General features: G+C 38.3%; 1 protein-coding gene across 3 annotated transcripts in view; it reads right to left on the reverse strand.

Annotated features, from left to right (window-relative positions):
• The window catches only part of LPGAT1 (lysophosphatidylglycerol acyltransferase 1), a 92,194-nt gene that overhangs the window by 6,952 nt on the left and 61,347 nt on the right, over window positions 1–23,895 (reverse strand). For all 3 annotated transcript variants that reach the window (XM_023519487.1, XM_012811849.2, XM_003800519.2), the window contains exon 7: window positions 395–501. In XM_023519487.1, the coding sequence (XP_023375255.1) occupies window positions 395–501 (107 nt within the window). The remainder of the gene's footprint in view (window positions 1–394; window positions 502–23,895) is intronic.

Raw genomic sequence — 23,895 nt, forward strand, 5'->3', positions numbered from 1 at the left:
GTCCTCTATTTATAAACTAAGTGGGTTTTTTGCCCAAAAAAGGGGTTGTATAAAACTGATATTTTCCAAAGTCATACGCTTTATGAAATATATCTTAATAATATAAAGACATACAAAGTAAACAGATATCTTTATACTTGTTTCTGGGAAGGAAAGCTAGATCACTTCAGAGCAATATTACCTAAGGTCATGTTGATAACACTCTCCAGCATTTCAAACAGCCTTTGTCCTTGCTGATAATCTCTGAGGGTAAGCTGATTCATGAGGGGATTTGCTTCTCCCAATTTACAGAGTGCACTTTCATTTCAAGATCTAATATGTAAATAGCTTTTTAAAAAAGGGGCCTCTACTACCGTGGCTACAATTTAGCAATTATTTAGAGGATACCATGTACCTGTTTCATAAAAATGTGATAAGAGGTCCTCTTTTTCAATGAACCGTTGATATAGCCAATTGGTAAGGTCATCTGTTTCCAGGGGTACATCTTTAACTGGAAAGATCCTATTAAGAGTTAGAAAAAAAAGTGGTTAAAAACTACTTTAAATTCAAAAGTCAAAATTATTCAGAAATACCCTTAATGAAGAAAAGCTGAATAAGATTATGTTATCACCTTTTGTTTTTGCAGGGGTTGTTTCCTTGGTTTCTCAAGGCATCTTGGTTTTATAACATTGTTGATTACACAACAGAGTTCAATTATGCATTTATTCAAACATTTACTAGTCTTTTATGTTAGGTTCAGTGCTAAATGTTGAAAATATATTACTAAATTATATTATGAATAATTACTGAGAATAACTTTCATTCCATGTTTGTGGGGGTTATGTAGAAATGATATTTAAAACAGATAAAGTTTTCAAATGCAGTTAAATCAGAACATGTTTAGTCATTTAATTAAATGCATGGCCAAATAATGTATCTAAGCAATGTTCTTTTGGAGGGGATATCTGAGAACCAGATGGAGTCTGCCTAAATTATTAGCTATTCACCAATTCTATCAGAGATATTGGTTTGTGAATAGGGACAACTTTCTACTGATTGGGAGTGGCTACAGAACAGTTCTGAAGATTCTGAGGCCATGTGTCAACTCAACAGGAAATGAGATTGTAATGGTCAGTGATCTCCAAAAGTAAGAGAAAGGGGCAGCATGAATACTAGGTATTTTCTGACCTTGAAAAAGTGATTCTTTTGTTTTTGTTTTCCAGTTTTGTGGGGGTTTTTCTTTCTTTTCTTTATCAAAGCTACAATGGTACCTAGTTTAAAAGGTCAGCAAAAGGTTTGTATAAAAAATGGCAATCTTGGTCCTCTCCCTTTGTTTCTCCTTCTCTAGAGGAACTGATTTTCACTTCTTTTAGCCAGTGATCTTAGCATTTATTACAATGTTTCTTTTTCAGTTTTAGGCTTATCTGCTGTCTTCCCAAATAAAAGACAAAGATCAAGCTCTTTCCATCTCCTATTTCCACCCCCCCACACATTCTTCCTTTCTTCCCAATACAGTTGTATAATAATTTCAGTCAGCTCAGTATTAGACATTTTTATTACTGTAATCACCTAAAGATATTTAGAGTAAGGCATGGAGTAAATCAAGGTTGCTTTTCCTTTCTTGTCCTATTTTTATTTTCCCTGAACCTGGCAATTATGTTGTATTTCCGTTTGCTTCATTTTCTTTTTTTTTTTTTTGAGACAGAGCCTCAAGCTGTCCCCCTGGGTAGAGTGCCGTGGCATTACAGCTCACAGCAACCTCCAACTCCTGGGCTCAAGCGAGTCTCCTGCCTCTGCCTCCCAAGCAGCTGGGACCATAGGCGCCCGCCACAACGCCCGGCTATTTTTTGGTTGCAGCCGTCATTGTTGTTTTTGGCGGGTCCGGGCTGGGGATTCGAACCCGCCACCTTAAGTGTACGTGGCTGGCGCCTTAACCGGTTGAGCTATAGGCGCCGAGCCCGTTTGCTTCATTTTCTATGTACATATATCTAAGTTGAGCAAAAACTCTCAAGCCACTTGTATAGAATCAATTCTCTACATCTGGTCTGCAAGCTTCTTAAATGGCTGGAGAGGATCACTAAAGTCTTTGCAAGCTATTTGGTCTCTGTTGCAAACACTCAGGTCTGCAGTATGAAAGCCAGAGACGATATATAAAGGAACGTGTATAGCTGTGTTCAAATAAAATTTTATTTAAAAAACAGGCAGAGGGGCAGACTGACCTGTGGCCTAGCTCTTCTCCCAAGGTATTTCCTTGCATCAGACATGCCTTCAATTTAACCTTCCTAAAGGAATATCAGCCAGACTCTGGATTTGTTACTTGCAGTTTTCATCCTGTGAAGTTCCTTCCTCATTATCTTGGTGAGTCCCTACACTCCTAAAATGGATATAGTATTTCTCATACTTCATGTCTTCCTCTATAATTACTCATTGTGATGGAGCATATCCTTTAGCAGATTCTTGAGAAAGTGTACTTGAACTCTTGCATGTCTGCCAGTATCTTTTTTCTTGGCTGATAATTTGGCCAGAGATAGGATTCAGGGTTAGAAAACCATTTTCTTCCATCTCTATCTTTTGTCCTCCTTTCTGGAGATTTATTTAACTTCTAAATCTTTTATAGAGTTTTTACTTTTCAATTTTAAAGAGCTCTTTTATTCAGAATGTTCCTTTTAAAAAGTATGCTAGTATTGTTTTATTTTTGCAGTATCTTATCTTTATGACAAGTTTTAAAAATCATTAATTGCAATTTTTAAACATTCATATAAGGAGCGAAAAGGATTAGCGAACTCCCACGTACTACACGACTATTACAATTTTTGGAAGCAATCCTTTCCATGTTCTGTTTCTCACCTCGCCTTCTTATGCTCCTTTTAGTCTTTATCTTTCAGAGTTCAGGTTGGCTAGGTTAGGAGGGAACCTGGTACTTCTTGTTGTTTACTCACATGGGCAGATGTGACACTGAGCACCTGACTAAAAGCTCTCAGCATGTGAGGAGACTGCTGACTGAGCTTCACTAATTTCCTGCCTCTGGAGTTGAAGGCCTGCCTGGTCACTAGTGAGGTAAGAGGGCTGGGCCTCTCCGCACTTCACACACTGACGTGACTTCACCATGTGCTTTTGCTCCAGGACCTCTGTGCCTCAGTCCAGAGGGCCTCTATTTCCTTCTCAGAGTAAACTTATTCCAGTGTTTGCCAGTGTAAGGAAAGAATAATTACCAGCTGTGGGATTCAGGTTAGGGGCTTGGGGTTCGTATGATGAGAGCATTAGTATTCTTATTTATAGCCTTAGCACTGTTCTTAAGCAAACTTAAGACAGCTAATACCTAGCTTTAAAAGCCCCTATAGAACTGATCTGAAGTTCTGGCCAATCGCAGTGAATATTCCCGAAACCAGTTAGGTGTGGGGTCACTGTCAGAGCCCTGTTGGGGCCACAAAGTCTGCCGGAAAATTTTTCTATTCTAGTTTTCAACTTCTCCTGAGGTGTCTATATAGACACAGCAGATAGTATACTGATAGTATTACAGATAGTAATACTGCACTGATTCCCTCCCGTTTAGCCAAAAGGAAATCCAGCACTGCCTGATTATCTAGGAGGACCTGGCCAAGCAAGTTGAGTGATTTATGTTGAGCCCTAAAGCTTTTAGCATTTCTTCCCTGATCAGTCTTAAAGAGCTGGAGACAAGTTTCTAATCACTTCTCTGTTGGCCTCCGGTCTGTAGATTAAGACCAGTATTTCCAGTAAGATTTGCAGTGCTATTTCTGTAGCAGTCATCCCAAAATATGTCAAAGAAATATATTTGGGGGTAAATATTTTTGATTTCTTTTGCCCCCATTTTGTAATTAAGAGGTTTTCCATATTAAACACAAACACATGACATACACAGACGGAAGCAGATTTAAATTAGGTATCTGTTCTTCCATTTTGTCAAGAGAATTTTTAAGGCTAGCCATGAAATTGTTACATGTTCTTTTTAGTTCTAATCTTTTCATAAATACAAGTAAGTTTCAAAAGCGACCAGCTGTGTCCTCTAGAGTTGCACTAATAAAGAGGCAAACAGTACCTAACGCTCATCAAGCAAACAAGGAGCAGCAGACACAGAGAGATGGAGATTTTTAAAGAGTGAAGAAGGCCTTAACTAGGGAGTCTCCTACCATTTTCCATGGCAGTGACAAAAGCTGACACCTAAGTTAAAGGTGCCATTTTCAAGCCATTGAGAGTCATTATCAAGTTTGTATTGAGGCCCGGCAGTGTTACAGAATAAAATGAAGCAGTTAGGCCAGACATTGGGCTTGAGACTGAGGACGTTTGGGTTATGGAGAAGGTAGCCGGAGCCGTGCCCTTAGAAGGGTGTCTAAGTTGAGGGAAAGGGAAGTATGGACAAGGACCTTAAGGAAGGGCAGAAGAGAGAAGTCATCTTCAATCTCAGTCTGATGCTCCAAGAGGTGAAGAGGACAGTCTCTAAATCCAAGAATCTCCAGAGTTAGAGAAAGTAGGGGAGTAGGGCCTAGGGCCCAGCTAGTAGGACTTTGGAAAAAAATGGACAGCAAACCAGAAATCCTGGGAAGGAAGGCCAGAAGCACTCACTGAAAAAGATGGTTGAGAAGTTGTGGCGTCCTGGTAGTGGAAGAAAAGCCAGCAGTGGAAAGGAGAGACTTCCCACAGTTGCTCTGCGGCTAACCTGGTATAGGACCAGGTTCAGCACCATTAAAAGATGTAGAGTATGGGATATAAATGGGGTGATAGTTTGCAAGAAAGGAGATGAGGCCAGTCTGGAGACCAATGAGGAATTTAGTAAGGAAAAGAACACAAGTGGGCTCTGAACCAGAGTAAGCCTGCCCCGTCCCTGTTGTAGGAATTTTTCCATCTGGGACAGATCTCCTAAGTTAAAAAAAACGTGCACTATAATAATACCCTCAGATCTCATGACTTCATGTGGCTGTCCTTGAGAGTGGGTGTGTGGAAGGGGAAAGGGACCAGATGAAGAAGGTGGGAGAGTAGGGCTTTGGGACCTAGTGGGGGCAGAAAATTTGGGAGGTGGGGACACATAAGAAGGGGGCTCGGAGTGGTCAGCAGGATCAAATTCATAGTCAAAAGTAGAAGGTGTGGGCCACGGTTGCTCACTGAGAAGTTTGAAAAGTAGGGCAATCATGACAAAGGGAGGGGCAACCTGAAAGAAGAAAGCTTGAATGCAGGGGACCTGAGACTACTTGCCGTTGTAGGTTATGAAATTATCAAGATCTTGGAGAAGGCTTAAACTGAAAGTGCTGTTTTCAGGTCATGGGAGGAGACAGCTCAGTGGTGAGTCTTGAGAAGGAAGGAACATAATGGCAATTGCTCGTGGTGCATAGTAAGAGAGAGGATGAATGGGGCAAAGGCTCACTGAGAGATGGAGTCAGGGGAAAAGGGACCAGTGTCCCAGATTTCAGGGTTAGTCTTGACCCATGCTAGGACATGCAATAGAGAAGATGGATAGACAGACAAATGAGACTCCTCAAAAAGCCCCTTCCTCCAACTCACTGAGTGCTAGAAAACTAGTGTGCAGTATTGGTCATTAACAGGGCTGTGGCAAGGAGCCTGGGTGGACTCCCTGCCTCCTTCCTGGGTTTTCAGTGCCATTTGTTAAATGTTGAAAGGTGGACAGACGCCACAAAGAGCCAGGTGGAGTAGAGTCAATGGCCGAGATTTTATTCTTTATTTATTTTGAGACAGAGTCTCACTCTGTCACGCTGGGGTGAGTTCCATGGTGTCATAGCTCACAGCAATCTCAAATTCTTGGGCTCAAACAATCCTCTTGTCTCAGCCTCCTGAGTAGCTGGGACTACAGGTGTGTACCACAATGACTGGATAGTTCTTTCTATTTTTAGTAGAGATGGAGTCTCACTTTTGCTCAGGCTGGTTTTTAACTTCTGAGCTCAGGCAATCCACCCACCTTGGCCTCCTAGAGCGCTAGGATTACAGGCATGAGCCACCATGGCCAATAGCAGAGATTTATTAAGAGCATCTGTAAGCAGATGGGCTGCCACCGAAAATGGAAAATGGCAACAGCCCCAGTTTAGGGTAAGGGGCCTCTTTTAAAGCAACTTAGGGTGTGGCCTATGAGCAGCTTAGGAGGCAGCAGGTGTGTTATGACAAGAGATCAAAGGTCAAACACTGGAGGCTTATCTCCTGGAAATCTTCTGTAACCTGGAAGGACTGTTAATAGAACCAGAAAAGCAAGGAGAGTTCTATTCTTTGCTTAACAAATGTCCAGACCCACCCGGGCAGAATGATTATACTTAGATTCCTTCAAAGGCTTTTTAAAAACTGCTCATGTTTCATAGTCATTTGCATGTGACTTGAAAAAAATCAGAAATGAACATTACTTATGAATTATAATCAGATCCCTTTTTCTTGTTATTTAAACATTTAAATATCAGATTGGAGGTATTTTAATATCCAAATTTAAGTATGAATGGACAGGAAAAAGAAAGAAGAATGTGGTATGAAAAATCTATTGAAAATCAATTTCAAGAACTCACGTGGTTTTTATTAAAGTTTTACTTTCAAAAACTTAAAAGGATGAAAGGTAATCAAAATACAGTTTTATTTATCCAGAAAACAACTCTACCATTCTTAATCATCCATTTCCCAAAATATAATATTACACTTGCTCCAAAGCAGTAATATAGAAGTGTTTTTGTTGGCCAAGTATTTTAATGGAGTAGGAAATCCCAAGGTCCAGAAACTTCACATTTTGTATCATTCCTTATTATCAGAATTTGAATTTGCTCCAAATGAGGTAACAATAGAAAGATGAATTAAAGAATATCTTAAGTTTTAAAAAGAGAAAAGATATTGAAAGTGTTGACACTACAGAAAATCATTCTGTAGGCTAATATTTTTAGTCCTTTTAAGACCTATCTTCCAAAGTAACTGTGTTTCTTTTCTTTTTTCTTTTCTCTTCCTGTTTGTCTGTCTGTCTCTCTCTCTCTTTCTTTTTACCCTCACAGAGTCTTTGCTTTTAAGCACAATTAAAATATCCCAGAAGATAAGATGGTATATTGATTAAGAGGTACAGGCTCTTGGGCACACTGCCTGGGGTTGAATCCTGGCTCCACCACTGCCAGCTGAGGGACCCTGGGGAAACTGCCTCTGCATTACTTGGTTCCCTCCTCTGTAAAATGGGCTATTCATACTACAAAGTTGTTACGAATAAAAAGTGCTTATGGAGTAAGCGCTCAGACAAACATTGATATTGGTTGTGTTAAATGCCACAGCACTCAAGGCAAGCACTACTAGGTTTCCAGGTTCACTGTGTTCAGCAACAGCTATGGTGACTACACTGGATCTGCGGTTATCACGAGAGTCTGATGTTCCATGACTATTTTCACACAGTAAGATAAAGAATAGTTGCTTACTGAGTGTTAAAAAGATGAATTCTCAGCAGAGATTTTAAAGATGCTTTTAATGACAATATTGATAGAATCAGAGGAACAGAGACATGGAAATAAAATCTCAAAGGAAGAAGGGTTCCTGGGTTGAATAGGTTTGTCTTTCTGTTTCCTCAAATGGTAACTTCCATCCTTTGAATAATAAGAAATGCTCATGTTAGAAACGATATTCCAAGAATTTTATTGTCACCTCTTTCTTCTCTCCCCATTTTAACTAAAAATTACTATGGGGGTAAAGTTATACAGGATACACAAGATCCTAAAGCTGCTTCAACAGGCTATTTCAACTGACGGGTACAGGAAATCCCACACAATTCAGCCACCAGGCAAACATTTTTCATTATCATTGTATTAAAAATATTTTTGAATTCTTTCTATGAAAAATGTTCTGTGTTCACCATATATTGCTAAGCTCACATCTCCTCACCCTCTATATCTGGCTCTTTGGCTGCAAAAGGCCAAACTCCCTCTGTCTCAAGCCACCATTTCCACCTGCAGTGGATTTGAAAGGGAGAGGATTAAAAAAATTAAAACAGCCACTTACATATAAGGGTTTAAGTCAGTGAATGAGTTAATGTTCGTACCCACTAAGGAAACTTACCATTTTAATGTGCAGGTAGGAAGACAAATTACTGCAAATGACAATTTTGTTTTTACTTTGGCTCAGTTTACACTTTTGATTTTTTTCCCTTGCCATATTGCTCTGACTAGGACCTCTAGTACAATATTGAATAGAAGTAGTGATAAAGAGCATCCTTGTCTTTTGTTCTTAATCTTTCAGATAGTTAAGAGTTCACAATTAACTATGATATCTGCTATAGATTTTTTGTAGATAGCATTAATAAGAATAAAGAAATCCCTTTCTGGGCAGCGCCTGTGGCTCAAGGAGTAGGGCACTGGCCCCATATACAGGAGCTGGAGGGTTCAAATCCAACTCCAGCCAAAAACTACAAAAAAAAAAAAAAAGAAAAAAAAGAAATCCCTTTCTATTCCTAGTTTACGAAGAGTGTTTTCTTTTTTAAATCATGAATGAGAATTACATTTTATCAAAAATATTTTCATCTATTGAAAATATAATTTCTCCTTTTATTCCATTAAAGTGATAAAATATATTGATTGATTTTGAATTTTAACCAAACTATTACTCCTGGGACATATGATCTCACTATACAACATTTATACTTTCTATATATTTCTGGATTTAGTCTTGCATCTATACATCTATAATCATGTAAGAGGCTTACCTATAAATTTTCCTTTCTTAACAACATCCTTAGGTCAAGTATTGTTGGTATCTTATATCATGTTGGCATTATAAAACAAGCTAGTAAGTGTCCCCTCTTTTCCTATGCTCTGGAAGAGTTGTATTTAATGTCCTTTCATTCTCTTTTTAATAATTATAGGATCTGTAGTGATATCTACCTTTTCATTCCTGGTATTAGTAATATAGGCTTTTTTCTTGACCAGTCTTGCCAAGAATTGATTGATTTTATAGTATTTTTAAAACACATTTTTTGGTATTATTTTCTCTACACTATGTTTTCTTTTTTTTTTTGAGACAGAGCCTCAAGCTATCCCCCTGGGTAGAGTGCCGTGGCTTCACAGCTCACAGCAACCTCCAACTCCTGGGCTCAAGTGAGTCTCCTGCCTCTGCCTCCCAAGTAGCTGGGACCACAGGCGCCCGCCACAATGCCCGGCTATTTTTTGGTTGCAGCTGTCATTGTTGTCTGGCAGGCCCGGGCTGGATTTGAACCCGCCACCTTAGGTGTATGTGGCTGGCGCCTTAGCAGCTTGAGCCACAGGCACCAAGCCTACACTATGTTTTCTAATTGAATAAGTACTCCTTTATTTTTCCTGCTTTCTACTATCACTAGATTTAATCTGCTTTTCTTTTTCTTTTTTTTTTTGAGACAGAGTCTCACTGTGTCACCCTCGGTACAGTGCCGTGGCATCACAGTTCACAGCAACCTCAAACTCTTGGGCTTAAGCGATTCTCTTGCCTCAGCCTCCCAAGTAGCTGGGACTACAGGTACCCACCACAATACCTGGCTATTTTTTGTTGAGGCTGTCATCGTTGTTGTTTTGCTGGCCCAGGCCAGGTTCGAACCTGCCAGCCTCAGTGCACGTGGCTGGTGCTATAACCACTGTGCTACGGGCACCGAACCTTCTAACTTCTTAAGATAAATATTTAAAACCACTGATTTTTCATTTTCTTCCTTTCTAATACAAGCGTTTCAAGGCCATGTATCTTTTATGTGCAGATTAAGCTATAACCCAAAAGTTCTGATAGGTCATATTTTCATTATCATTCTGTTAAAAATATTTTCAATTTTTATTTTACGAGATAGGGTCTTGCTTTGTCACCCAAGCTAGAGTATAATGGCCCTATCATAGCTTATTGGAACCTTATACTCTTGGACTCAACCATTCCTCTCCGTAGCTAGGACTACACGCATGTGCCTCCATGCCTGGGTGAGTTTTAAAAATATTTTGTGGAAACAGGATCTCACTACATTGCCCTGGTAGGCCTTGAACTTCTGGTCTCAAGTGATCCTCCTATCTCAGTCTGCTGAAGCACTGGGATTATAGGTATACAGGGGTCACCCACCAGCCCAGCCAAAACATTTTCTAATTTTCATTGCAAGCTCTTAATAACGGTAAATATCAAATTCTTCTTATCTCCTACTGATGGACAGTTTCTCATCTTTTGTTATTATAAAAAAATGTGGCAATGAATAACATGAAATAAATGTCCATTCATATGTAAGTTTATCTAGAGGATAAATTTCCAAAAGTGAAATTGTTTCTTTTCCTTTTATTTTTTGGAGACAGTGTCTCACTTTGTCACCCTGGGTAGAGTGCTGTGGCATCATAGCTCACAGCAACCTCAAACTCTTGGACTCAAGTAATCCTCTTGCCTCAGCCTCTCAAGCAGCTGGGACTATAGGTGCTTAACTATTTTTCAGAGACGGAGTCTTGCTCTTGCTTAGGCTGGTCTCGAACACTCCTAAACAATCCACCTGCCTCAGCCTCCAGAATACTAGGATTATAGGCATGAGCCACTGCACCTAGCCAGAAGTGAAATTGTTACGTCAAAAATTAACTGTAGGCTGGGCATGGTGATTTATGCCTGTAATCCTAGTACTCCAGGAAGCTGAAGCAGGAGTACTGCTTCAAGTCAAAGGACCATCCTGAGCAAGACTGAGACCCCATTTCTACTAAAAATAGAAAAAATTAGCCAGGCATGATGGTGCATGCTTATAATCCCAGCTACTAGAGAAGCTGAGGCAGGAGGATCACTTGAGTCCAGAGTTTAAGGTTGCCATGGCCAATGATGATGCCACTGCACTCTGGTGAAACTCTGTCTCAAAAATAAAATAAAAAAAGTACTGTCAAAACTGAAAATAAAAAAAAATTTAAAAATTAAATGCATTAGTAATTCTGAAAGATATACTGCCACACCGTCTTTAAAATGATTCTATCAATTTAGATGTCCACTAGCAATTTATAAGAATGCCTTTTATGTAAAGATTTTTAAACTGGAGAATAACAAAGCAGAGGCTCTCAGTTAGGACTATAAAGGATTGCTAGTAGTGTTTCTCAATTGTGTTATACCAGTTTGGGGACATCTATTCCCTTTAAGAATACAGTTACCTTGTATTTTCACTTCAACGTTAATTAACAAATATTCTGAATCATGAAGACCTTATAATTAAGTAAGACCATGTGATTCTGGGGCCTATGTTTATAATCATTATGGTATAATTCAATACTCCTTTAAAAAGTCAGAGTCCCGAAAAGCAAACAAGAGCATTCTTAAGAACAAAACCTATCCTGCCACTCCTTAAAAGTTGAGATTTAGCTGTAATTCTCCCTATGACTTTTAATATCCATTGAAATAAAACAAGAAAGTTCTGTTTCTTCTAATGGCACAGTAGTTCATAGGTGATAATGATAAATTCTGGATAAAACATAAAAAGTAATTAGTGGATGGTACTGGAGCATCTAAAAGCAGGAAGATAATAGGGGAGAGTCAGCTTTGGAAGGCAAGTATGACATTGGGTGTGTTTCTTACTTTCTGCAGCTTTCTACTTGAGAATAATTCCCAGTTAGTGGCACACAAGGAGGCTAAAATTATACAGACACATGGATTGGGCTTACTCGTCGAAGAATCAGAGGACAATGATTAGGGTGATCACAGCAACTTCAACGTGAGGAATCCAGAAAGCAAGAAGCAAAGTGAGAACCATGAGCTCTGAGTATAAGCCCCTACCTATGTCTTTGTGTTGTTTTTTGTTGTTGTTGTTTTTTTAAGACAGTCTCACTTTGTCCACCCTGGGGCTGAGTGCTGCAGTGCCATCATAGCTCAGAGCAGCCTCAAACTCTGGGGTCAAGTCATCCCCCAGCCTCAGATTCCCAAGTAGCTGGGACCGCAGGTGCCCACAACACCTGGCTAGTTTTTCCATTTTTAGTAGAGATGGGGTCTCGCTCTTGCTCAGGGTAGTGTTGAATTCCTGAGCTCAAGCAATCTAGAGCGTGAACTCCCAGAGCTAGGATAACAGGTGTGAGCCAAGATCCAGGCCCATCATTGACATCTTTGGATGACCCTTGAATGAGGCAGACTCCAAGCAGAGTTAAAGGCCCACAACTCTTAGCCAGAACAGTTTTGAGCTCAGGGCTACACAGGAAATTTCTGAAAATTTAATTGTTTGGTTCTTTCTCTTTCCTCCAACTTAAAAATGTCCCTAAATATTAGAATGTTTAAGTAGGTCAGTTAACTCCATTCTGATTATTAGAGGCATGTCTTAAAATTTAAAATGTAAATTTAAAACTTAAAAGCATCAGGTTTTATTTTTAAAGCAAATGCTATCACAAATTACTGAGTTTTAATTTTCAGATAATTTAATACTAACAATACAGCTTTGCAGTGTAAATAGAACTTTTTAAACTGTTCACCCCTACCACACTGAGTAGCAGCCAAATATCTGTATTACTTTTTGACTCCTAAAAATATATTATCTTTGTGTTCTTGACACTCAATATTTTAGTATAGTTTATGCATGCACAACCACTCTGAGGAGTCCTCTCACCAAAGGAAAAAAGATTCTCCAGCTTTTCTTTAAAAAATAAAATAAATCCACCCAAAGTAAACGTCTGGAAATTTGTTATCACTCAGCTAATGTCGTAGTCCTGGCACCCTGCCTATTCAGAACTAATGTCAGAGCCTGTCACCAGACACCATTCTATCAGCCACAGGTGTCAGGGGCACGGGAAGGTGGTACTCAGAACAAATCAGGGCCAAGGAGGTGATAATGGAAGTTCTCTAGGGGCTTTAGGGAAGAGTTTAAAAGTGAACATAAGACTAATAAAATCTATTTTTCCTCTTGTTTTTATCTTCCATGGGAAGTATAAAGTCTTGAATTTCTGGGACACCCACCTAGCTATTGGCTGAGGATGAACCCAACATACATAGGAGAGAAGAGCTGGGAGAAAGTGAGCCCGAGTCACCAGATTAAGAGTATCATAGAACCTGTCCTATTTTGGATATCCAGTTACATGAGTCTAACTGTTTGCATTGGGCTTTCAGTTACCTAGAGACAGAAATATTTAGCCTGACTTCTAAGTTTATACCAAAATCTGCATTCAATTCTTCGGTCTTGTTTCCTACAATTTCCCCGTAGACGTGTTACATCACAGACTACTGTTTCCTACACATGTGCTTCCCTTCCACACTCTGTGTTTGTTCTTACAGTTACTACTACACATTGTTTGCCCACACATCTATCCTTCTCATCACCACCTATCTAAATTCTGTCATCCTTGAAGGCCTAGTATAAATAAATCTTCCATAAAGTTTTCTCTGGCCTAAGAAGGCCACAAGCCCAATGGCTAGCACAGAACAGTATTCAGTATGAAATAAAAATCTGTTGTATCACATCAGATAATACTTGCAGTATATATTTTATTGTATAAGATTAATTTAGTTTCCATTAATATAAAATTAGGCCTATTCAACATAAGCATAACTTAGCAAGAATCAAAGGACTAAAGAAAATCTTAAAATAGTATTTAAAATATCTTTAGCAAAGAAAAAGTTGACAGTAAAAATAAGGCTAAATTAAACAGAGGAATTTAGGTTTACCAACTGATCTCTTGAAAGAACTGTGGTGAGGTTGGTGAAGCATTTATTGCTTTAAATGGGGGTGTGCATGGGGATAGGGCTGTGCATTACCCGACCATCTGCCCACAATAGCTTGGATATTCTCTTGCCTTAAGAGACAGGCAAGGAGGGAAGACCAAATGCTCCCTTAAGAGCAATCTACTCTGATTGCTTTGGTCACCATAGGATTAAAATATTAAAATGACTAATCCCCCAACATGGCAAAGGATTAAATGCACTGAATGCCAGACCTTTTGGAATCAAATAAGCGAAGTTCTCAGGGCATTTAAATAAGTAAATGCATATATTCCAGAAATAAATCTTTATGGTACCAACAGACATCCAAATGAAAAATCAGCTAATTTTTGAGAAACGAAAATTCTTAGCAGTAATCCAGAATATGGTCTTGAACACAGAGTATTCTACCAAAATCTAACATGGATACATGTTAGATTAGATTTAAGAGCACTAGATGAAATAACACTTTCAATAAAGGACGTAAAATAATGTTTAGCAGCTGGCGCCCCCTTATCTGAGTTAGAATATTTAAATTTTTATGCCACCAAGACTCTAAAATGTGAGCCAACAAACATGGTGAACCCCTCAATTTCATTATGTCAACTATGTATAAAGAATGAAGCATTGACGATTCTGGGGTCTCGCTCTTGCTCAGGGTAGTGTTGAACTCCTGAGCTCAAGCAATCCAGAGTGTGAACTCCCAGAGCTAGGATAACAGGTGTGAGCCATGATTCGGGCCCGTCTGTCAGCTAATAATCTGACAGAAAAATAACAAAAGTAAACAGCCAGAATATGACAAATGTTGTACAAGGAGTTTCAAAAACTGCTGTGTGAGTCCAAATGAAGGGATATACATGTTTACTTACAGCATAGGCTGTAAGGAAAAGGGATCACTTGAGTTTGGCCTGAAAGACTAAGTAAGATGGTATGGTTTAAATGTTTGTCTGCTCTGAAATGCATGTTGAAATTTAATCCCCACTGTTAACAATATTAAGAGGTGAGGGTCTTTAAGAGGTGACTGGATCATGTGGACTCTGCTTTCATGAATGAATTACTCTGTTCATGGGTTATCATGGGAGTGGGTTAGTTGTCTGGAGAGTAGGTTCTATATAAGCAAATTTGGCTCTCAGTGTGCTCCTCTCATCCTGAGATGCAGGATGTTATGATTAAACACAAAGTCCTCACCAAAAGCCAACCAGATGTGGCCACCTGACCTTGAACTTCACGGCCTCTAGAGCAGTGATTGTCAACTGGTGTGATGCAGCATACTGGTGTGCCATGAGAGGATCTCAGGTATGCCATGACAATTTTTAAAGATTATTAATTAAATTATTTTTGAAAGAAGTTCAAAGCATAGTAGTATGTTCTTTCTTTTCACCTTTTCTTTCTGATGGGCCAAGACATAGGAATAAAATGTTTTAAAATTTTTCAACAAAGTAACACAAATAATTTTCAAAAGTCAAAGTGTACTTATTACATGGTAGACAATGAAAAGTAATGGCCCTATACTTTCCCTCCTCAGTTATCCGCTGCCGAGATCCAGCCCCTTCCAACTATTGTTTCTTTTGCTAGCTTATATAAAGTTATAACTTATAAACATGCTAATGCTAATAACACTATTTCCAGATTATCCCACTATGGCAGATAAGAATTTGGCTATCTTAAACCCTTGACCTTTTCTCCTTCAGTTACCTCTTCCTCCTTCTCTAGACAGTTAAAAATTCTTTCTTAGTGCCACTCTGTCCTTAAGATTATCCTTATCTACTTGTGTTCTATTATTTTCTTATATGGCTGTTTATGAGACTGTGCTATCCTCATCTTTGCATATCCATGTATAAATCAGTGCCTGGTCCCTAGTGGGAACTCAAGTGTACTGAACTGAATTAAACTGACAGTAATCTGCCAGTGTATAAACTTCATGTGGTGCCATCTATAGATAGCCATCCATACCCTGGGCATTGTTAACTGACACCTCCAGGGTTAGTGTGACAAGAATAACTTGGAAATCCAGAAACTACTTGTTACAAAAAATAGATTTATGGACAAGAACAGATACTGTCAAATTTAACATAGCAGAATCTCTCAGCACTCAAGTCCCCGAAGTTTTACTTTAAGCCATTACCCTGAGGTAAGCTTTTCAGACCTAACAACACACTAAAATGTAATATTTATAGCTCTCCCCTCCCCTGGAACCACTAGAAAGGTTAAAAAAAATACCACTCAATTATCTGAGAATAAAATTCAGAAACTCAGATGTGAACTTTTACCTACTTTAATATGATAAACCAATAATATTTCCAAAGACTGTATAGGCAGGAAACCTAGGGACATACCAGGAGATTCTTCTGAATTACTTTAGTTTGTGTAGATAGAAAGATGGCAAATAACTGATACCCTGCCACTGCTTCCCTTCACAGTCAAGGATAATTGAGCCCCTTTCTCTGAAGCCCTGCTCCCTGCAATAGTCAAAAGCAAACTGAGATGTCACTTAAGGATATGAACAATAACATGGCATTGTTCAGAACTGGAACTTATTTATTATATCTTTATTGATTTTATTTTTGAGACACACAGTAAGATGCTTAACAAATGGCCAGGAGCAGTGGCTTATGCCTGTAATCTTAGCACTCTGGGAAGCTAAGGCAGGTGGATTGACCAAGTTCATGAGTTCAAGACCAGCCTGAGCTACAGTGAGACCTCAACTCTAAAAACTACCCAGGCATTGTGGTGGGTGCTAGTAGTTCTAGCTACTTGGGAGTCTGAGGCAAGAAGATTGCTTGAGCCTAGTGTTTGAGGGTGCTGTGAGCCAAGATGCCATGGCATTCTACCAAGGGTAACAAAGTAAGACTCTTGTTGCAAAAACTAAAAAATAAATAAATAAAATAAATTTTTTTTTTTTTTTTTGAGACAGAGCCTCAAGCTATCCCCCTGGGTAGAGTGCCATGGCATCTCCAACTCCTGGGCTCAAGCGAGTCTCCTGCCTCAGCCTCCCAAGTAGCTGGGACCACAGGCAACCGCCACAACGCCCACCTATTTTTTGGTTGCAGCCATCATTGTTGTTTAGCGGGCCCGGGCTGGACTCGAACCCGCCACCTTAGGTGTATGTGGCTGGTGCCTTAGCCACTTGAGCCACAGGCGCTGAGCCAATAAAATAAATGTAAAAAGGTTTTTAACAAATGCTTGCTGAGTGAACAGAAGTTAACTATCTAGTAAGCAAAACATGATATTGGTATATTAGCTTAAGAGAATCAGTATTGTGGTTTCCATGTGTCTAATGACTTTAAAAAAAAACATTTTATTTTAAAACAAATACTTCCAAAGGCATTTTGCTAGACTTTGAAGAGACTAAAAGTGAAAAAGACATGGTGAAGCTCCAGAGAGACAAGGAGGAGGAAGAGAGATGTTTATTTCCAGTCACTTACCAGACTATGACATTGTCAAAGTCATATTACATCTAGATTCATAAATTGATAACATCTCAGTAAATCAGCCTTATCTTCTATTACCTTGATTCTTTAGTGTGTATGATGGCTAGTCTTTTGTTTGGGCTAAGTCTTTATTGTGCTAAGGAATGCCCAAATATCTAATAGAACATCATTTCTGGGTAAATCTATAAGGATGTTTCTGGAAGAGATTAACATTCGAATTGATGAACTGAGTAAAGCAGATGCTCCCCACTCCCATGTGGCTAAGCATCATTCATTCCACTGACAGCTGAGTACCAGAAAAAGCAGAGGAAGGGCAAATTCACTCTCTCTCTTCTTGGTAGAGCCATCTACCTTCTTCTGCCCTTGGACATTAATACTCCTGATTCTTGGGCTTTCAGACTCAGTCTAGGACTTATACAATTGGTACCCCAATTCTCAGGCCTTTGGACTTGAACCAGGATTTCCACCATTAGTTTCCCAATTCATGGGCTTTTAGACTTAGACTGGGACTTACAACGCAGGCTCCCTTTGTTCTCAGGCCTTTAGGCTTGGACTGGAACTTGATGGGTGATTTTCCTGGGCTTCCAGTTTATAGATAGCAGATCATGGGGCCTCTCTGATCTTTCACTAATATATCTCTTTCTATATATCTATATGCAAATGCTACCTGACTTCTAATGGGGTTACATCATGATAAACCCATCAAAGCTGAAAATACCATAAGTTAAAAAGCATTTCGTAGACATATCTAACCTATCAAACATCACAGCTCAACCTAGCCTGTCTTGAACATGCTCAGAACACTTACACTAGCCTATAGCAGGGCAAAATCATCTAACACAAAGCCTATTTTATAAAAAAAGTAATGAATACTGCATATACATGGTGTTTTGTAGACATGAAGGGATGTAAAAACACAAAACGCGATATCCATAAAACACTGGCAACATAGTGCACTGCCTCATGATGGCATGGCTGACTCAGAACTGTGGCTCACTGCCGCTGCCCAGCATCTTATGAGAGTGTCACAGGGCATACCACTGCCCAGGAAAAGATAGAAATTCAAAATTCTAAGTATGGTTTCTACTGAAAGGCTATTGCTTTCATATCATTGTAAAGTAAACCTACCATTTGATCCAGCAATCCCACTGCTGGGTATACCCAAAGGAAAAATGGTCATTTTATAAAAAGGACTTGAATGTTTACAGCAGCACAAGTCACAGTTGCAAAGACATGAAAACAACCCAACTATCCACCAATACATGAATGGATTAATAAAATGTGGTATGTGCATACCATGGACTACTACTCAGCTATTAACCGCTCCCCTCACAAGTAGTCTAGTATCTTTTGTGACAACCTGCATTAATGTACACAGTTATGCTATAAGAAAAAAAAAAACTAAAAAACTTGAGTGGCGCCTGTGGCTCAACGAGTAGGGTACTGGCCGCATATACCAGGGGTGGTGGGTTCAAGCCCAGCCCCGGCCAAAACTGCAACCCCCCCCCCAAAAAAAAACAAACAAAAAAAACTTGTGGGTGGTGAACATTGATGACAACAGGCACGCAGAACTAAAACTTTTAAGATTAAATTTAAAATGTATTTTCCATTTTCCAACTGGAAGCTCTGTTGACTGAGAGTGAAGCCATCCAGCCTTTGCCAGGAAAAAGCAGGATACAGAGGCAAAGCAGCAGCAAACAAGATGATAGATAAGAAAAGCAGACAGAAAGCAAGAAATTATTAGAATGTAGAAGTAGGGGTGGAATGATCAATAACTGTGAGCAATGACAGAGAAAAGCCCTACCATAAAAAAAGTTAGATAGGATACTGTTTCCTTCTGCTGGAGAGGAAAATGCCACTTCCAGCTTCCAAATCCTTAACAGCAAACTTACTACTCTCGGATGAGTAATTTTGGGGCTGAAACTCAGGGTAGTAAACTCCTAACATTTATCATTAGTGCCCAATTGTATATTACCTAGGTGTGTTTACTTTGGAGTTACTTATAGTTTTTTTTTTTTTTTTTTTTTTTTTTGAGACAGAGCCTCAAGCTATCCCCCTGGGTAGAGTGCTCTGGCATCACAGCTCACAGCAACCTCCCACTCCTGGGCTCAAGTGAGTCTCTTGCCTCAGCCTCCCAAGTAGCTGGGACCACAGATGCCTGCCACAACACTTGGCTTTTTTTTTTTTTTTTTTTGGTTGCAGCTGTCATTGTTGTTTGGCAGGCCCGGGCTGGATTCGAACCCGCCACCTTAGGTGTATGTGGCTAGCACCTTAGCCCCTTGAGCCACAGGTGCCGAGCCTACTTATAGTTTTTAGAAAAAGTCAACCTAAAACTTTTTCAATATGCTGAATTAACTGATTTTTACTATATTAATTTTATTCTACTTTATTCTAACTTTACATCAAAAAAGGATTATTATATAAATTACAACCTCTTAAACCTCAGTTTTAAATTATGGATAATACACTACAATATGAAAATCTAGACTATGTAATTGGAATATTTCAATATCCTTTACTTAAAAGGTAAAAATTTAATTCATATTATTAAATGTTATACATTTTAAATGTGAAACCATTAAAGTTTTATAACTACAAGATAAAAATGCTTTTGTTGCTATTACTCAAATAATTATCACACCCAAATTCTAAGTTCTGTGGGCAATTTCTTTTTTGAAATGTCAACCTTGGTAGAGTGCCGTGGCATCACAGCTCATAGCAACCTCAAACTATTGGGCTCAAGTGATTCTCTTGCCTCAGCCTCCCGAGTAGCTAGGACTACAGGTACCCGCCACAATGCCCAACTATCTTTAGAGGCAGGGGTCTTGATCTGGCTCAGGCTGGTCTCAAACCTGTAAGCTCAGGCAATCCACCCACCTCAGCCTCCCAGAGTGCTGGGATTACAGGTGTGAGCCACCACACTTGGCCTCGTTTTTTAACTTTTTTTTAAAATTGAAGAATACATGAAGATTACCAAAATACCCCAATATAAAACACCCAGAAAGTCTCAGAAAGTACAAGGAGGAGAGTCTCCGTAGAGGCAACCACTGTCAACAGATGAATACCAGCTACATGGCAGTCGCTGTGCTGCCTGTCCTTTTACTGAGGGGTTGGTGGATGGAAAAGCAATTATCTTTCAGACTTTTGTTTGTTTGAAGTACTTGCTTGCCAAATATCCAATTAAATTATAACCAACGCCTTATAATATTGATTTTAAGAAGTCTCCCAATTTCAGAGATGTTAATATGTAACAAAATATGCATCTTAATTTATGAAATATGATTTATGATTCCTCTTTCATTGTGCGGTTTTTAGAACTTTCAGTTTAGCTGCATCAACTTGTGTGTAAATATTCGTACAATCTCATCAATACTTGATAAAGTAAAAAATAGTATTTTGCCCTATTTTGTATTTCCCTGATTTTAAAAACATTTTTACCTCTATGAATAATGAAGTCTTTTTATGTCTTTTGCCTTTCTGTTAGGAGATATGCCTAAATTCTTTTCAAATATTTATAAGAAGTTAAGCATGAAAGAAATTTTTTACTTTATTGTAATATGTCAAGGTTTTCCAGAGAAAGAGAATAGCATCTACAGATGGTCTTTGACTGACGGTTGTTCTTATGATTTTTTGACTTTACAATGATATGAAAGCAATAGCCTACCAAACACCATAGCTCAGCCTAGCCTATCTTAAACATGCTCAGAATATTTATATTAGACAAGGTTTGATCTTTTCCTGGGCAGCAGTATGCCATACTCTCGCAAAGTGCTGGGCAGTAGCAGTAAGCCACAGCTCCCAGTGAGCCATGCAGGTAAATAACTAATACTCTGCAGTGCACTGGGTTGCCAGTGTTTTATGGATACTGGGTTTTGTGTTTTCACATCCCTTCATGTCTACAAAACACTAGTGTATATGCAGTCTTTTAAAGTCTTTTTTCCATTTTTCTATTGGGTTTTAAAAACTATTATTGATCTACAGAAATTGTTTACATATACAGTCATGTGCTACATTAATGTTTTGGTCAACAATGGACTGTACATATGATGGTATCCTGTAAGATTATAATGAGGCCAAAAAATTCCTGTCACCTAGTGATAGCCATTGTGTAGCCATTGTGATCTCATAGTATAATTATTTAATTTTTAATAAATTTAGTGTACAAGGTTTATGAAGTCTTAGTAGTCTACAGTAATATCCTAGGCTTCACATTCACTCACCACTCACTCCCTGATTCACCCAGAGCAACTTCTAGTCCTACAAAGGTGTGCCAGTTTAAAAATCTTTTACACTGTATATTACTGCACCTTTTCTACATTTACACATATTTAGATATACAAATTATTACCACTGTCTTAAAATCCCCTACAGCATTCAGTACAGTAACATGCTATACAGGTTTGCAGCCTAGGAGCAACAGGCTACACCATATAGCCCAGGATTACAACAGGCTATACTATTCAGGCTTGTGTGGGTACACTTCAGGATGTTCACACAATGATGAAATCACCTAACCACACGTTTCTCAGAATGTACCTTATCAGTAAGGGACTTATGACTGGACACTCAGTATTAGACCTCACTTATGATATCTTCTGCATACTCCAGTTTTTAGTTTTGTTACAGTCATATTTATCTTTTCCTTTGTGATTTACTACTTTGGATTTTTGTGTCCTATGAGGAAGGGCTACCTTACTTGAAGGCATTAAGAGCCTCCTGTATTTTCTTTAAATACAGTACTTTATTTATTTTTTTAGAGACAGGACTTGCTATGTTGATCACATTGGCCTTGAACTCATGGACTCAAGTGGTCCTCTCACCCCAGCCAGCTGAGAAAATAGGAATAAGACACTCCATCTGGCCAAATACTTAGCCTCATTATTGATGCTGAGATAAAATCCATCTGGGATTTATTTTGGTATAGGGTATAGGGTAAAGTTCTAATTTTATTTTCCCTCATACTATGAATTTATCATCCCCAAACCATTTATTGAATAGTTCATCCTTTCTCCCTTGATATGTGATGCTTTCTCAATTATGCATGAGTTCTCAAAAAGATCTGGATTTTCTAATATTTCCATCGACCTGGCCCTGCTCCTCTACCACACTGTCTTAATTACACTAAAATTACCTTGACTTTTGATAGAAAGAATGCCTCTGTTTTGTTCATCTTCAAAGCTATCTCAGCTAGTCATTTATCTGAATGGGATTACATTAAAGTTACAGATTAATTTTAAGAACTACCATCTATATACTTTTCAGTCCTCCCCTCTATGAACACATGTATATGAACTCTCACTTCATGTACTCAGGTCTTTCATGGTCTTAAATTTTAAAATAATAATGACATATTTACAAATGAAATGATATACAAATAATGACATATTTACAAATGAAATGATATAGTTGCTGAGACTTGCTTTGAAACAATCCAATGGGGTCTGGTAAGAACATAGAGGAAACAACACTGACTATAAATGGATAATTACTGAAGGGGTGTGATGGGTACATGAGGCTTGAAATTCTCCTTAAAAAGATTTGTAGGGAATAGCTATTTCTGATACAGCCCCTAAAACTTATAAAAACTTGTGACTTTTTTGTTTTGTCTTAGAGAGTAAGGGTAAAAGCAGAAAGGGAAACCAAGTGATGTTATTAATCATAAATATATGTAGACCTGGATATAAAATTACTAAATATTACATTGTTGTTTTTAAGTATTGGTAAAAAATTACCCTCCTCCTATTAACAATCATTCTCACTATGCAGATGTAATTTCAATAATTCTCACAAACTAATGTAGCTTATGTATGTGCTCAGCACTGTGCATCTCAGCAATGTATATGGCTAGAGTATATACACTTTCACCTCAGTAAGTAGAGTCAAATAGTTTTCAAAGTCACAGCAGATTATAATCTCTTTAGCATTATATAAGATCATCTTTTCTTATATCTATGTTGAAGTCATCACCATCAATTTCTACAAATCTGGTTGGCTTGAAATGGTATGGCATGTCTTTTATCAATAAAAAAATTCCTGAAGCAAATGTCAAAATATTAATATTTGTCTACTCTTGCTAGAGAGCACATATTTTTAAAAATACTAAATATTCCTTTTCTGAATTAATTACCCAAAGCTGAAAATAAGTTCTTTCCCAAAATCTCTAATTGAAGGCCTTCTCCAAAGTAACCAAAGTCCTAATTAAATTAGACATGAAAGTCAGACCTCTGCTTTTAGTAACCTATCTGTGCCATTCCAAGACATGGTTGTATCTTCTCTCAAGATTTTAAAAATGAAAATATAAGCTGCTTCTGTCCAAGATGATTAACTTCTCTAACTCGCTGATCTAATTTGGAGGTTAAATTAAGAAGCAGATAGTCACAGTAAGAACAGGAGTCACTTCTGATTTTTACCTCTGCAAATAATCTATCCCCGTAATTAAAACTTAATCATGTCCACTTTTCCTCCTGACCACTTAATAGCAGCATATCAAGCTTACTGCTTACTTAATAGGAATAAACTGTCCTTCAGTTTGGGGGAAATAAAAAGGGAGAGGAGGAGGAGGAGAAAGTTCTTTTGAATTTTTCTTAGTTAAGTCTTAGTTCCTCTTTTAAAATAAGCTTTACTTTTGAAAAAGATGAATGTAGTCATATGCATATTAATAAAAAGTATTTCCCTAAATAACAAATAATATTAAGAAAGAATGAAAAATAAAGACTTTTTTTCTCTTAAGGTAATTGGGTGAGATCCAATATATGAGGAAAGCTGATTTACAAATATTGGACTTATTAATAATCTATATGTATATCTGTACCTATATAAAGATATGCTTTATGTATGTTTGTAATGGCACTTTATGTTTGTAAGGTGCTTTCTAGTTTCTTTT

The sequence above is a fragment of the Otolemur garnettii genome, unplaced genomic scaffold (assembly GCF_000181295.1).
Source record: "Otolemur garnettii isolate 467f Iridium unplaced genomic scaffold, OtoGar3 scaffold00178, whole genome shotgun sequence".
Classification (NCBI taxonomy): Eukaryota; Metazoa; Chordata; class Mammalia; order Primates; family Galagidae; genus Otolemur; species Otolemur garnettii.